The 17130-nt window shown below is 47.6% G+C and overlaps 1 protein-coding gene across 1 annotated transcript in view; it reads left to right on the top strand.

Annotated features, from left to right (window-relative positions):
* SFXN5 (sideroflexin 5) overlaps positions 1-17130 on the top strand; it is an 809240-nt gene that overhangs the window by 435618 nt on the left and 356492 nt on the right. The window contains exon 10 of the mRNA XM_069205595.1: positions 10193-10283. Coding sequence (XP_069061696.1) covers positions 10193-10283 — 91 coding nt within the window. The remainder of the gene's footprint in view (positions 1-10192; positions 10284-17130) is intronic.

The following is a 17130-nucleotide window of genomic DNA, read 5'->3' as shown; positions in this document are numbered from 1 at the left end:
AAACATCTTCCTGGTAGCAACCACCTAGCAGGGTCTCTGAGTGCCAGAGCAGACAAACGGAGCAGCCATTGTCCAGGGGACCGCCAGTGGCATCTCCGACTTGCAGTGTTTGTCTGACCAACTGGCTTTGTTTAAGTTTTTATTAAAGGTTTGACTCTCATTTTTCTACCCAAACTATTTGATCTTGGCACATCCATTCACAACACTCATCAACATTCAAACATAAACGCTTGCACCAAACATTCATTAAAAAAAAACACACACACACTTACCTTCAGCTTGGAGGTCCTAGGAGGGTTGGGACTACTCCCTTCCCTCATTGGGTGACGGTTAGCCAATGAGGGAAGGCTGCAGTCCCAACTTCGTCACAAAGTGGGATGGGGTCAGTGAGACTTCTGACCCCTCCCCACTCTGTGACGAGGTGTCACTGATTGACACTCGCCCTGGGCGCTTCATCGCTTAAACCTGAAGCGCCCAGGGCGAGTGTCAATGGGTGACGCTTCCCCTCGGCACCTTAGTTCAGCTCAGACAGCCAGGAGTCTGCGCACACCGTGCATGTCTCACTCCTGGCTGCCTGAACTGAACATAAAGAGTGTCTGTCAGGCTGACCTTTGCTCATGAGGGGCAAAAGGTGGGGGGCCGTGGCCCCTCCACCCTAAAGGATGGGCCGCGGCTGATCATCGCTTTGTGGGGTTTTCTGCTATAAAGAAAGGCAAGGCTCTGCATAAGAGTTCTTTGTCAAGGTGCATAATCCATTAAAATCAGCTATGCACTAAGTAAGAAGGAGCTCCATGAAGGCCTGTGGGCCCCTTTCATCAGGACCAACAGCTTTGGCAAGAGGATGCCTGCTCTAGGCATCTAAAAAGGCGGCGACATCGGCGGCATGGGCGTCAGTGCACATGTTCACGAAAACACCTCTGCCTAGACCGACAGGTCTGGTGGTAAGGTTACTTTGTCTGCTTGATTTTGCAGGACTTTTGGGTTGAGTCCACTCCCTTGACCCTTTACTTTTAGGAGCTACTATTATGGTATCTATTCTAAAAGTAAGAAATATGTGATTAGAAGTATTCATCAGAAGAGCAAGTGTACTTTCCTTCTGGAGCTCTCTTTTTGGTGGACACTCTTATCTAACCGCAGATTCCTCTCTTCGATCCACCTCCCCATTGTTTGTATTCATCTTCTTAACATCTGACAGGGTCCCTAGTTAGAAGATCAACACTGTCTCAGACAATTTGTCCTACTCTCTACGGCTGAGGGCGTTGAAGGAGAAAGACACAGGATACTGAAATCAGTGCACAGGGGTGGAGCTTACATGTGGCACCGTTCCGTCACTTCCTTGGTGGTGGGGAGTCACAGCAGGGACACGCAGCACCACCTACCAGAGCACCGGAGCATTGTGGGAGTATTCTCCTCATCCAGCAAGGATATTCTAGGGGTGAGGAATCTGCTTTTCGATTGAGGGCCTGATTTAGATATTGACAGACAGGTTACTCTGTCACAGCGATGATGGATATCCCGTCTGCCGAAATCTAAGTCCTATAGGAAATAATGGGATTTAGATTTCACCGGATGGGATGTCTGTCACCGTTGTGACGGAGTAACCCGTCCTCCAATATCTACACCAGGCCCAAAATTTTCACCGTACGTTTTATATATGCTAGTATATGATAGTATGTGTAGCTAGTGGCTCATTAGACATCTTGTGTTATTGGCTAAGATCATGGGAACAGACATTGGTGTTCAGCTGATCACCACTCCTTTCTTAAGCATCCCAGTCTGGAGAAGAGAGACCTCTTCCTCCTATATCACCTTGACCTGTCAGCAGCCCCGAGCAGTGGACAGCACCAGTCTCTTCTCGCCGCCTTACCCTCCAGTATTTGCATCTCTCACACAGCCCTACACTGCCCACCTTGTTCTTTGACGTGGGATGCAGATGGATTCAGTTCAGGTATCCAGTTATCCCTAATCTGATCATATTACCAGTGAGAGCCCACTTTACCAGTTAAAATATTTCCTTACGTTATCATGCCAATGAAGTCAGCCTCAGGGCATTGTTGTCAAAGAACATGCATGAAGTTAGAACCTGTACTGTTCAGCCCACCCAAAATTAACTTTGTTCTCCTCAAGGGAACTGGAACAAATGTGTTTTTCATTTGCAAGAAAAACTGCACCACTCTGTGGTCCCTGGTGAAATCTTTGCCATTCCCTACAATTGGGTCCCTTCACCTCCTGCGTCCATTGTCTGAGGTGTGACGTGGTCTGTTTATGGTGCATATGTAGTCGTGCGTTACATGTCTAAGTAATGCATGGTTTTAGAAAATGGTTTTCCTCAGATCATGGCATGATGATTGCAGCTTAACATGGATGTTGCCACATGCTGTCTTTGGTTTTGTGACATAACTCCTGTGTCTTTCCCTTCTAAGCCCTCTCACCGGCTTTAATGTTTAAGGAAATGTCATGTTTAAGGAAGCATGACATTCTGCCACGCTACTGCTCTGCCAGATAAAACATAACTGACATAAAACGTTTTTGCTTTTTTAGGATGTTTAGCCCCTCACTTGCTGGTTGACATCCTAGAGACCATTTATTGCATTCCTCTTTTATCCTGTATTGTAAACCAGGAGACTTGTAAATGTGGCCAGTTTTTATTTTGCTATACATTGCTTTGACCAGTTGTGCCTGCCCCGTCCTCCTTTGTAGAGAAAGCCCAAGATGAAGTGCCCTACCCTCAGTGGCCAAATGCACCACATTGAATTCCCATTTTCCACTAGACTCCTCCTGAACTGGATAAGAATTGACTTTTCTTGATGGGTTCTTTGTATTCATCATAACATTTACAGAGGCACTAAGTCACTTTTGTTCACTCAGGTTTCCGTGAAGACAGCACAAGGCACACATTTTGTGACCTAGAGTCCTATCCAGCGTCCCCCAAGATCTAAAAAACTCTTGTAAAAGTGAATATTAAAGAAGTTTCCAGACTGTACAGTTTATCCTGGTATTTTCTCCAGCTGGTTACAAGTGCAACGCTTCCTAGCCACCTTTGACTATCATAATCTGCATAAGGTCGCCTGGTTTGTCACTGCTGCATCACAGCACCAGTTGAGGAGTTGGGGTCTGCCTAGTGAGTGCTACCTGGTTATCTGATATTGCAGCTATGTGGATAAATCAGAATTGTGCTATGCAGTTGTTGGTTTCTTGAAGGGTGGCTAGTGGAAGCCTGGCCAGTAAAAAGTTGCTTCTCGACAGAAGTAGCGGCTGATGGTTACCCTAAGTAGGTTTCTCATGGAGCCCCTCATGCTACAGCCAGTGAGGGCCTCTTGCACAAATGTAGGCTGCATCACCAGATGCCCCCTCACTCAAGACAAGGCACTCATGCTGCCTATCCACAAGCCTGAATACACTCTTTGATTTTGTGGTAACGCTTCTCCAGTTATTCTGTTCTATGCTAGTAACACCTTTCTGAACCACCACAGCATAAAGGGGAGCCCACACTAGGTTGTGCTATTACAGCATCTTCATTGCTGAGAGTTGAGGGAAGGGGGAATAACCTCTGCAGAATCACCTGTCTGTAAAGCTGCTGGAGCGTTCTTCCAGTCGCAGCCGTAAGCCGTCTTACGTCCACTTCCTCTGCACCTCCTATAAAGGCCACTTGTGGGAAATTGGATTACTGGTTGACTGAGGTTTGAACCCTGGTCAAGCAGCAACCACAATCCTTGTCAGGGTAAGGCTCAAGCAAACCACAAATTAACCCGTGCTCAACCCCATTGTTGTCTTGGCATAGAGTTGTCTGAAAACACCACAAAAAAGGTCCCACACAAGGTTAGAAAAATAGAGCAAAATGTAATACATAAAACAAGACAAAAATGACAAAAGCCCAATCAGTTGAACTGGAGTTATGAATTTTTAAAGAATAAAGTGAATATAGCGCCAAAAAGGCCAAAGCGCCAACTGCGGGTACCTATTCGTACTAGACTGGGTCAAATTCAAGAGTTCAGGCTGACCGCAATGGAGAGCAGGTTGTATACGATCCCAAATGAGTCCAGCGGAAGGTTTACCTTACCGTGTTTCGTGCCAAGAGACCTATTCGTGTTGGTTACAGCCGAGAGGAGCTAGAATGCATCACAGGTGGTTGTCAGCAGGCTAAGCATCACAGACGGGTAGGCTGGAGCTCCATATTGTTGTCCCACACAGGCTGTTGATGCTGCTGTGCAAAGAGATGGGCCGGCCACGGCTTGTGCTGGATTTTGATGTGAACAGAGGGGTCTCAGTGCGAACAAGTCTGTTGCGGCAGTGAAGAGCCAAAAAGCTTGATTCCAGAGCCCGTGAGCCACATCAAGGCTCCAGGACCTGGGGCACAACTTGGGAGTCAGGAACTCCCTGCAGCTGGGTCCAGGAGCTGGTTGGGGATCCCTTTATTTCCCTAAGGTTCAGATCAGGAGAGCAGCAGACTAGCCCTTGGAGTCACTCTGGGGTCCTGGGTTCAGGATGAAGTTGCAGGTCCAATACTTTTTCCCCAGGCACGAGGGCAGCAGGTAGCAGCTCATCACAGCTGGGCAGCATAGCAGTCCTTCCTGGCAGAATACCCACAGGTCCAGAAGCTTACTGAAGAGCTGGTGCATGAAGTCCTTCTTTTATACATAGTTGTGCCTTTGAAGTGGGAGAAAATGTTCGGAGGCATGCCTTTGAAGTGCACAGATGCCCAGCCTTCGTGGTCCTGGCTCCAGACTCACTGCAGGGGGTGTACAGATGCTTATGTGGAAGGAAGCAGGACACAGCCTGTTCAAGTGTAATTAGGGCTGGACCCAGCTCGTCCCAGTAATGGTCCATCCAGTCACACCTAAGTTCTCCTTTGTGTGTGGCTGTCTAACAGGAATACTCAAAGCCAGATTGTCAGCTGCACCCAGTTATGTTCCCCAGAGACAGGCTGCAGGCACCAAATGACTAAAACAAGAGAATGCCAATTGGCCAACAGTGGCATTTTCAAAATTGTAATTAAAAAAAAATTAAATCCGACTTCACCATAAGGTAGGATTTTTCTTTACAATCCCATAGACACCAAACATCTCATTATTTCTTACAGTTTGGGAATTGCACTCAAAAAATGTAATAAGCAATTCCAATGTTATTCTATGGGAAAGATAGGCCTTGCAGTAGTGAAAAACAAATGTAAGAGTTTATTTTATTACCAGGACATGTAAAACTTTAAAAGAAATGTTCAACTTTTAAATACATTGAACAGCGAGATGTATTTTGCTAGGTCAAAATGGCAGTTTAAAAACTCGACATAGGCTGCAATGTCAGGGCTGAGGCATGTTTTAAAGGCTATGTTAATGGGTGGCACAATCAGTGATGCATTCCCACTAATAGCATTTAATTTATAGGTCCTGGTCATAGGTAGTGCCACTTTACTAGGGACTTATAAGTAAATTAAATATGCCAGTTGTTTGTAAGCCATTGTTACCATGCTTAAGGACAGAGCACAAGCATTTTAGCACTAGTTAGCAGAACTCATCAAAAGCAGGAGCTCTGAAGGCAAAAAGGTAGGGGAAAAGCATGCTAAGGATGCTGGTCTAACACTACTGAAATCAAATCAGGGTTTATAATGCGCAACTACTCACCCATAAGGGTCTCAAGATGCTAAGGGGATTTATCCTCTGAGCTTCAGTTGAAGAGCCAGGTTTTAAGGTCCTCTCTGAATTGGGGTAGTGATGGGGACTGCCTGACGGACAGGGGCAGGGTGTTCCACCTTTTGCCGTGAGGTAAGTGAAGTTCTTCCATATGCGGGGTACGGTGGCTAGTGCTTGTTGGGTGGGGCAGAGAGGTCTTGTGGGAGAAGTGGAAGGTTATGCGGCTGTAGAGGTAGGCGGGTCCTAGGTCGTGGAGGGCCTTGTAGGCGTGGACGAGGAGCTTGAAGTTAATTCTATTCTCGATAGGGAGCCAGTGGAGGTCTCTTGGGTGATTGGAGTTATGTTTGCGGCGGGGTATGTCCAGGATGAGTCTTGCGGAGGCGTGTTGGATGTTCTGTAACTTGTTGAGGTTCTTCTGGGTGGTACCGGTGTAGAGAGTGTTGCCATAGTCAAGCCTGCTGGTAACTAGGGCATGGGTTACGGCTTTGCAGCAGTCCTTTGGGATCCATTTGTAGATCTTATGGAGAAGTCGGAGTGTGTGAGAGCAGGAGGATGCTACTGAGTTGACTTGGCAGGTCAAGGTGAGCGATGAGTCCAGGATGGTGCCTATGTTGTGTGCATGATTTGTGTGGGGGGTGAGGGGTTCTGAGGGTCGATGGCCATCAGGGGTCCCAGGTTGTTGTGGAGGGTCCCAGGATGAGGATCTTAGTATTGTCAGAGTTGAGCTTGAGGCAGCTGTCCTTCATCCAGGCGGTGACGGTTTCCATCCCGTTGTGGAAATTCTTCTTGGCACAGTAGGGGGGTTTTCAGTCAGTGAGATGATCAGCTTGGTATCATGTGTGTAGGAGACGATGTTCAGTTTGTGTTCCCTGGTGATGGATGGGAGAAGGGCCATGTAGACGTTGAAGAGTGTGGAGCTCAGAGAAGAGTCCTGTGAAACTCCGCAGCTGATTTGCATAGGTTCTGACAGGTAAGACAGGAGTCTGACTCTCTGTTCGGCCAGACAGGAAGAAGCGTATCCATTGTAGGGCCTTTCCGTGGATGCTTGCTGCATGGAACCTAGAGCAGAGGCTGAGGTGAGAGAACGTGTCGAAGGCTGCTGATAGGTCCAGTAGGATGAGGGCGGCTCTATGGCCGCGGTTGACGAGCGAGCGGTTGGCATCTGAGGTGGCGAGCAGTGTGGTGTCCATGCTGTGATTGCTTCTGAAGCTTGATTGGGAGGTGTCCAGGATGTTGTTGTACTCAAATTGCTTATGGAGCTGAGCTTTGATGGCCTTTTTTCGATGACCTGGACTGGGAAAGGCAGCAGAGAGATGGGGCGGTAATTCTTGGGGTCTCGGGGTTGGCCATGGGTTTCTTTAAGAGCGGGCGGATCTCAGCATGCCTCTAGTCCTCTGGGAAGGTGGTTGTCTCTATGGAACAGTTGAGGCTGTGTCGGAGCTCGGGTGCGATGTTTGTGTTGGCCTTGTTGAAAATGTGGTGAGGACAGGTCCGTAGGGGCTCCGGAGTGGATGCTGCTCATGATGGTGACGGTCTCATCTGTGGTGAGGGTGGTCCAGTGGTGCAGGGTCTGTGTTGTTTCGATGGTATGGATCAGGGGGTTGTTGGAGGGCTCAGAGGGTCTTAGGATCCAAAGCTGTTGTGTATGTCTTTGATTTTCCAGTGGAAGAATTTGGCTAGCCTGTCCCAGAGGTCTTGAGATAAAGAAATGCTTTCTGTTTCTGATTGGGGGTTGGCAAACTCTTTGACCATGTCGAAGAGCTCTTTGGTATTGTGAACAGTGGCACTGATGCAGTCCTGCATGGCGGCTTTCCTGGTTACTCTGATGAGGTGGGATTTGATGGCCGCTTTGAAAGCCTCTAAGTTTTATGGGGACTTGCTGTTCCTCCATCTTCTCTCTAGCTGTCTGCAGGTGCGCCTGGAATCCTGGAGTGCGGTGGATAACCACCTGGTCGTCTTGAAGTGGTGTTTAGCTGAGGTCTTACAGAGAGGTGCTAGGGTATTGGCGCATTCGAGATCCATTGATGGAGGTTCAGTGATGAGATGTTTGCGTCTGCGGTGGGGGGCAGGAGATACTTGCTGAGGGTGTTGGAGAGCTGTTCCTCTGTGATCCGGTTCTATTTTCTGCTTGGCACGTGGAGTGTGTAGAGGTGGATGGTCAGTGAGGTGATGGTGAAAAGGATGCAGTGGTGGTCAGTCCAGTGAAGTGTGGAGGTGTTGTTGCTGGTGGAAGAAATGGCATAGAGAGTTTATCCTGCGATGTGTGTTGGCGAGGTAACCAGTTGCTTTAGCCCTATTGTGGTGAGGTTGTCGAGCAGGGAAGCGGTGTTGATGTCGTCGCTGTTGTTAATGTTGTAGTTGAGGTTGCTGAGGAGGAAGTAGTTCGAGGAGGCGAGAGCTTGAGGAGAAATGACGTCGACAATGGAGTCGCTGAAGGCTGGATGTGGGCCTGGTGGCCTGTAGATGAGGGTGCTGCGGAAGGTTGACTTTGATGTGGCGTGTATCTGGAAATGGAGGTGCTCCATGGGGGGGCGGGGTGTTCTTCTGCATTGGTTGTCAAGTGGAGGGAGGATTTGTGTACAAAGGTCAGGCCGCTGCCTTTGCAGAGCAGTTTGTAGTTGGTGTCGATAGCAATGGTTATGTCTGGTGCAGATGCTGGGTTTGTCCAGGTTTCAGTGAGAAAAGTGATGTCCGGGCGGGTGGAGTCCAGTAGGTCCCAGAGTTCTCCGGCGTGTTTGTGGAGGGAGCGAATGTTGAGGAGGATGCAGCTGAGATGCTCTGGGGGGGTGTTTGATGGCTCCACGGCGGGAGTGTCAGGTACTTGGTGTAGGGCGAGAGTGTGGTGGGAGTGCAGGCAGGAGAACAGTCCATGGGTGTCTCTGTGTGATGCGAGATGGCAGGCGGCGGATCATCCTGTGTTCAGCACGTGGAGGGTCTCCGCGTTGTAGCGATGGAAGGTCAGAGGGCCAGGGTTTATGGCACTGGGTGTTGTCCAGGCACGGGCAGCCACAGACGGGCTTGGCTTTGGCGTGCCAGTGTTGCAGCCACGCAGCAGCCACCATTGAGAAGGGGAAGGAGGTAGGGGGTTGGGTAAGCTGAGAGGCGGGAGAGTGGGAAAGCACTTCGCAGGAAGGGAGGGGGGAGGGGCCGCAGGGGCAGCAGCGGCACAGGAAACACAGGGAGAGTGAAAGGAGAGAGAAAGAGACAAGAAAGAAAGAAAAGGAAAAATAAAATAAAAATGACAGAGAAATAAGCAGAAGTAAAAAGCAGAAGGAAAGAGAGACAGCAAGATACTTACATACAGATGGCCACTTCTGGTGGAATGTGTTGTGAGGACCATGTGCAGTAAACCTATTCAATGAACCTCTTTGGGGCTCCTGACTTGATTTATATTAAAATTACTTTCTGGATAGAGCTCAGTGGTTCGTTTATTTATTATTTTTATTATACAATGTTTCCTGCAGCTTGGGGGGCCTTTGAGCGCATTAAATGGTCCAGACGTAGGATGCAGGTACAGGTGCAAGAGAAAAAGTGAAGGTGCTGTGATCCACAATGGCTGCAGTTCTCCAGGCAGTGAATTTGATGAGAAAACCTTGGGTAGGATCAGCGGGTTCATTCACCTGAACCAGCGTGCTTAAGGGGTGTAACCCACATTAGACATCTGACTACACTGAGGTAAATGGGGCCTGCAGAAGAATTGTTTTGAAGAGTCTTGGACAATGCCAGAGTAGTTTTGAAGAGTCTTGGATCAGCCTTAGCCCTAGGCTGATTGAAGAGTTGGGTTTTTAGCTCATTCCTGCACTATACAATGGTCTTGAGTGTGCTAGATGTCTATTTCGTTACAAACATCCGTGTGCGTGGCATGAGCTCCCACCCAGTCGTTTGTCCGTATAAGGCCAGGATGGAGAGGGAGAGAAGGTTGATATTGGCTGACCTCAGTGTCCTGGAGGGTTGGTGATGTATGTTCTGTACTTTATTTGACTATTATTTTATAAAATTTATATTTAGTACCTTGATTCACACTTTGTGCATGGTGTCTTTTCCTGCAGGTCAATGGCAGGAATGGTGACACAGTTAAAAATGTTCTTGCTTTACATCACCATCAGTCCTGTGTGACTGTACCTTCCGCGTACATTCAGCTTGGTGGGACCCAGCACAAACAATATAACAAAAGGAATAATGTAAAACAACTAACTACTATGTCACTGTTCTCCGTGCATGTGTGTAGGACCACCATGACCATCACTCTTCACATTGTTCAGTGGTTGCTTTGTCAGAACTGACCTTACTAGTTATTTTGGGTGAAACGTGGAAGGAGTTACCTTCCTCCTCCATTCCCACCCCCGTGCCAAGTTCTGCTACTCCTCCACCCTGTGGTCTTCCCCCACCCTGTGTTCTTCCTCCACCCTGTGTTCTTCCTCTCATAGTTTAGGCCTGACCTAAACAACATATTTCATCACAGTGCTCTAGAGGAGGGTAGTTTCTTTCTTGTAACAGCTGCTGTGCTTAGAAAAGCACACAATACATTAATAAACTTCTAACATTCATAACATCTGTGTTTCTAGGTGGGACTCAATGTCCTGGTTCAAAGAGCAAATACATTTACGCCTGCCACCCGCCTCCTTATCCAGAGATTTGTGCCCTTTCCAGCTGTGGGTAAGTAACTGAGATACTCCGAATGTAGCTTATTAGTAGTAAATTTGTTTTATATAATTTATTGTGCAGTAAATTGCAGACTTGAGGTTATTGTGTTCTTCACAGTATTTCTATTTTATATTATTTTTTTTTATTTTTTTTGGCTGAACACTACCATTTACCAAATAAGCTGGCATTGTTGGTGAGGTGGATGCTGAATAAATGCATTTTACTATTTGCTAAAGCTTTTTGTTCTCATGTACACTTGGATCTCTCTTCCTTATAACTTATTCTCTTTCTATAATTCCCCAACACCAAAGCAATATGATATTGTTTTCAGTGTTGGCAAAAGTCTTTAAAGATCAAGAAAACATCCCTTGATCTGCCATCAGCAGAACAACACTATGAACCTGTATCCTGAGACGACCATGTATCTGCTATTGCACTCTTTGGGTCGAACAAATGTTCTGTTGTAGACTATATGCAAATAATTGCCCACCACAACTTACTTTTGAAACTCATCCCTCAGACTTTACCTCCACAAGCCATCAGCACCAGCCATTAATCAGGGGGTGGAAGCAAACCAAGACTACAATACCCAGAACATGTTAAGTCCAGAAGTGGAAATAATGACTGCATTGACTTGGAGTGAGGTACCACCCACCCACCTTTTGATGCCTTCGTGGGCAAGCATTTGCCATCTAGTTTGGTGTCTCTATTGCCATACACTGATTCACACAATCTGGATATCTCCCCTCACTTGTTTCTTCGAGAGTCGTGGCTTGGGTATTATCAGCCCCAAAGCAACTATTGAATTATAGATGGGTAACAGAGAGGTTCTTAGTGGCATCGGGCACCAGTGACACCAGAGTGAAGCTCAGGTTCTGTATGATGTCACTCAGAACTCTGAGGTGAAAAAGATCTTTGTTATTCACTTTTACTCATCTATAATGTTATGGTATGCGTGCCCACCTCCTCTCCTCCTGCCCAGGTTAGCAGTGCAGCGAGAAAGGAGTTACTGGGTAGCTCTACACAACAAGCTGCTGTCCTGTCACCCTCTTACACTACTTCCGAACAAATAAACCAACCCTTACCTGGCGTCTTTCCACCCTCCCCATTCACCTGCAGTGCACTGCCCTAATCCTCATAAACCTCAACATTAACCATCCCCTCCCAAGTAAATAAAAAAATAATGCCTGACAGCCTGATCAGCATTTACTCCTGCCCCACCCACACTGAAAAAATATCTAGAGTCCTACCATCCCTGTATCACCCTCTGTATATCCACCCTCTCCCTTTGCCCAAATGTAAAAAAAAAAAAACCTGGCCTCCTGCCACCCCCGTTTGCGTCTTCCATCCCTCGCCCCACCCAAATCTTCCTTTCCGCTGTCACATTAGAGCTGACAAGCAAAACAAAACCTGTAATAAGATAAATATCAGAAAAGTACCACCTTTGGTGCAACATGACGCTTTAGAAGTAAGTTGCTCAATGGTGGGAGACTGATGTTGAATTTCAAGTTACCTATGTCTGCAGAGAGCAGGAACCATCCACTATCTCACACTGTCCCGAGGTTTAACAATGACAGCTGTCAATGTTTTCTTGACCCTTTATCCTCTGGCTGGACTGCAGACATTGGTAGCTGCAAAAACTCTTGAGTATCAGAGACTTTTTCAGCGCACTGACAACTCTTTACGCTGGGTGACTAAGGCTTACTGCATTAACATTCACACATGACATCTGGTCGATATTCTTTTCGGTTTCAATCGTTTTATACATTTTTCACATTCAAAGGAAAATATCAAATGTGATTTGAGTGCACTTACATGTGAAACATCCTTAAGGTGCTTTCTTCTCTTTGAAATGGCTTTTTCTGCCACCAAAATGAACATGAGCGGGCTGGTGTTCAGTGCCTAATTTGAACTGGTGGTTTGCGGTGCTCGGCACCGGCACTTAATTGGCAGCACCGACTCTAGTGACAGTCCACCACAAGGTGGCACTGTCTGTCAACATTTGAGATAAGAATAACAGTGGTTAATAAATCAATAACCATTAAAAATTAATAACACCTGTCACTCACTCCATTATTATAGCTTTGGGTAGCCTGAAATAGAGTAGTCACACTTGTAGGAGATGTTTGCTGCAGGCTTCAGTGGCCTTCCGAGGAGGGCTCTGGTACTGTTTTTCTTTTATTTATTTATTTACACAAATTAAGCACTGCTGCCGTTGGATGTGTTGACGGTGCAGAATCCCAAAATTACTTTCAAGGATATTCCACACCATTGTGCCCCCATCAGTTTGCATTATTTTCAGATAAGTATCCCTGGGACACCCATTCCCTGCTCCCCACCCTCTCCTCGCTGCTGTCCCAAGGGCAGAATCCTCAGATGATCTTGGTATGTCGGCCCTTTCGCATGAGAGGCTGCGCCTTGTTCCCCAAAGATGTTCAGTAGTTAGAATTTGGCTCCACAGCATATGGCCCTTCGACATGTGTGAGTATACAAGCCTATACTTCTGTTGAACTAAAGATTTCACCTCTTTTCTATTGTCCTGATAGGCCTGCCGCAGTTGTGTAGATCACTGGGTTACGCCTATGACTGCTGGAATGAGACTTCCTCATATAGTAGACTTGTTTTGTATTGGCCCCTCTTTTGAGTACAGCCTCCCCTTGCTGAAACCCAGGAAACAAAACAGTGTTTGTACTTCCGTGTTGGAACAAGGCTCGTAGGTTATTGCATCATTTTTGTTTTTACTCCCTAAAGTTCTCCTATGTTTATCATTTTGGCTTATCCAAGTGGCCTCTGATTTACTGGAGCACATGCACACATATACCAGTGCTTCCCAGCAGAGGCTCTGGCAGCTGCTAGGTGTAAGGAGACCCCAACAGGGTTCTCACATAATTTCTTCTCGAGTGACAGTTCCCTCTTGATTTCTTTGTTCTGCTTTGTAGAGTATGAGGCCAAGCCCTATTGGCAGTGGGATTGGATTTAGAAGATGTATGTGAACATGCATGGCAGTTCTTGGCTGCTTCATACCGCTTGTCTTCCCAAGGCTAAGATCCAGTACAGAACTCTCCCTCAGTACAATCTGCATCTGCCTGCTGATTTCAACTGTGGCCCAAGCGAGACCCCTGGGAGATCAGAAGAGCCGACTCGGAGAACTCTCAAACCCTTCAGACATCCCTGCTGTGATACAGTGCAAAGTGAAGATGAACACTACTGAAGGGAGCTGAGCTGACAGAAGCACACCCCTGCACCAACAATCCCACCATGTCACTCTGAGGTCCTTCCGCAACACCCTCCTTCCAGCCTCCGTCCACTGATTCATGAGCATCTTTCTAGCAGAACATCAGCACGGGTCCATCATCAGCCTCTGGCATGGGTGATGAGAGTGTTCCTATGCTACTCTTGGTGGTTCGTCTTGACTCTCGCCCACCCAGAGGTCGAGCCATAGGAGACTACCTGACTTGTGGCCACATATCTGTGAGATACAGGAGGACACTTAGGCAAATTAAGTACTTTTTTGCCCATTTGAATCTTCTGTTTATGGTACACTTTGGGCCTGATTTATATTTCGGCTGAGGGGTTGGGATTTAGAATTCAGCAGACGGAATATCCGTCGCCATTGTAATGGAGCAACCCCTCCGCCAAAATCAAAATCAGGCCCTTAATCCCTTAAACCATCGACTCCTTCTGCCTTCAAAACTCTCTCTTTAGTCCTGCACTGCCGCCTCCACGTGTCCAACACAACTGAGAGTTACTTCTTCATATCTGGCGCACCCCGAACTCCACAAGGAGTCACCCTGTGGGCATAACTGCTGACATTTATAGATCACAACAAATGATTCAAGCATAAAAGCTGTTTAGCATTTGCGTGACCTCGACACTCCTTCTGTGCGATAGCCAGTACGTCTGTGGCCCTCTGGAACTAGTATGTGTTTATTTATTTAAAAATTACATATAATGCACCTGCACCCAAAGGTATTTTAACAGTTTACATATAACTCAGGTAAAGCTCAACAATACATTGGACAAAGAGGAGGCGAACAGTAGGTGCACGGAATATTAACATCAGAAATAACGGAGAAGACTGTTGTGTTGGTATCCCTGCCCGCCTACCACAGAACGGTCTCATAATGCCATCCCTAAGTGCTGTTGTAGAGTATATTTTAGCCTTGTGTGTTGCTGTGAATTGGTTGGCAGCTGTAGTTTAAAGACTGTTGTGTACAGCAGCGTGTAGCTGTCACCTGGGACTGATTAAGAGAGTCTTACCTTAGATTTACTCTGTCTGCAGTTCCTTCGGTGAGCATCGCCTGCACCAGGAGGAGTTGTAGATTGCATGGAGGAAGAAGCAACTTCAGGAAGAAGAGGGAAAGAGGAGTCCTAGGTGATTCATGATGGCAGGGAGGGAGGGCTGAGTTCTGATGTTGGGAGCCAGTGAGTTCCCTGCACAAAAATGAGGCACAACACCAGGGGCCCGATGACCTGGGTCTGCCCTGACCATACGATAACTCCAAAGACAATTCCCAGTGTGCTACCTCCTCGGAAAGAGGCACGTAGTCTGGTGTGTTATGACTTGAACTGCACCAGACAATCCCGGACGTTCCCTAAGAACGTAAATCCCGCGCCCCAATGGAATGAGGCACAATGTCCAGTGCTTAATGACTTGTGTCAGTCTAGACACAATCCTGTCACACAAGGAACTTCGTTTCATTACCTCCCTGGAATGAGGAACAATGTCTGGTTTGCAATGACTTTAGTCACACCAGACTCCCCGGTCACACACTTGGACGCAAGTATAGCTGTGCCATACGAGGGAGAGTAAAGCACAACTCTGGCGATACCCCCGCCTCCGAGGGTTGCCCCCTGTGAATGGGGCACAGCACTCAATGTGTGAGCAGGCTAGGGTCATACAAGAGAAATGTGACACACTTGACAACCGCTGACCATGCGGGGTCCTGCAAGTATGTTCACACTGGCAAGTTGTGGTAACCTCACTATAGGTATGACGCCCTGGTGCAGGTAGGCACCTAGAGGCCAGCTATGCCAAGCTCAGCATATATATGAACACCAACAGACACATGGGCACAGAGAGGCCAACTAGGCCAGGCTCAATATATATTCAGTCCCCCCTATGCAAGTGGCACATATTGGCTAGCTAGGCCCGGTGCAACATACATCAAACCATCATCGTGTAGGTGGGCATACCATGGCCTCTTGTGCTAGGTTCAGTGGATCCGAAAGCCCTCTGGCACAAGTGCACACCCCAGGGCCTGCCATAGCTGGCTCCGTCCATGTTGGTCAGCACCACCTCCCACCCTGTAGAGGACAGGTGCACGCACTTCCACCCTGCACATACCAGGGGACAGTACCCAGGGCCCAAAGACCACTAATAAAGGACCGGCATATCCCATGGTCACAGCCGACCCCTCCCCCAGGTAGGGGACACCTACATGGGGCTTCTTCCCTACCAGGTCAGAGTACACCTTTGTATACCTGCCCTGCCTTATGCCTGCCACCTGCCTCATCTTCAGGTGCCGCCAGGGTACTTGTAAGGTTGGCTCAAGGTTGGCCCCCACATAGGGGCTTCCACCCTGAGCGGAGGTGCACTAGCGCCCCCGCAGGCCCCTCCAATCAGGCCCAAGACATGGTTGACAGGGTCTTTTAGGGGGGTGGCGCACACAATGCAACGTCCCCCTAGTAGCCAGGGTCATACCTGCCCAGGTATGTGGGGTACTTTTTTTACAGGGTCCTCCTGGGTAAAGCACATCAATCACGCCCAATCCGTCCCCTTCCTAACATAGGTAGGAGGGGTGCACGCACCTTCCCATTGCCATAAGTGGAAGAAGTGTCTGTCAGCAAAGACTGGGAGAAAAAAGCAAAAAGTTTCAGGAAAATGCACTAAGGTGTGCCGTGTATAACAGGTAGTTACTCCATTGTGCTTCCTTTTGTATTCATTGAGTTTAAGGTGGTTGGTCATGATCCATTCATCAACAGCACAGAGACACTTGTCCAACCTAGATGAGTGTACCTCCCTTGGGCTTTTCAGGTCTCGGGTAATTTGTGTGTCATCTGCGTAGCTGCAGTGTGTTAGGTTGAATGATAAGATTAGGATTTTGGGGGGGGGGGGTGAAGAAAAGTTTGAACAGAAGTTAGGCTGATCGACCCTTATGAGATGCCAGTGTGAGGAGGAGGTCGATGAGGTAAACGGTGGTATTGTCACCAGGCGTTCCCCATCTTTGAGGTAGGAGGCGATCCACTTCAGGGTCTCTTCTGATCTTTACTAGTCTCAGGAGTAGAATTTGGTGGTGGAATGGGTCAAGAGCTGCAGATATCTTTAAGGGCACCAGTACGGCCGCTCCAGTGCGAACTTACATCAACCTAGATGCCGGGAGAGGTGAATCTGTACCTTAGCTTAATGGTCCAATTGCACATTGGGAGAACTCAGCTCTTTCAATCAATTTTCCGTGGAAAGCGCCGCTAACAAATGTCTTACATGTTCCTGGGCTAGATGTGTTGTGGCTTTTTTTCATGAGCGATCTAATAAAGGACGTCCTGAGTTCTAGCGGGAAACATCCTTTTTCAAGGGAGTGGTTCAGCATCTCATGTTTTTATTTTTATGATAATTGCAGGTTTTTGCAATATTTATGTCAGCTGCACACTCCTAAACTGGGTGCCTCTACCTGCAGAAGTGAGAAGACCATCAGTTGCTTATGTTTAATTTAGAAGTGGTTCATGTGGATAAGTGCAAACACTCCGAGACCGCCGCACAAAATACCACAATGTGTAGGCGGCTGTAACACCCAGGTGTGACTTTGAGTACATGGTATTGTCATTCCTGTATAGGTGCCTACCTTGGCACGTGCGAATG

The sequence above is a fragment of the Pleurodeles waltl genome, chromosome 1_2 (assembly GCF_031143425.1).
Source record: "Pleurodeles waltl isolate 20211129_DDA chromosome 1_2, aPleWal1.hap1.20221129, whole genome shotgun sequence".
NCBI classification, from domain to species: domain Eukaryota; kingdom Metazoa; phylum Chordata; class Amphibia; order Caudata; family Salamandridae; genus Pleurodeles; species Pleurodeles waltl.
The sequence above is the reverse complement of the archived record's forward strand: the minus strand, read 5'-3'. Positions and strand labels throughout refer to the sequence as shown.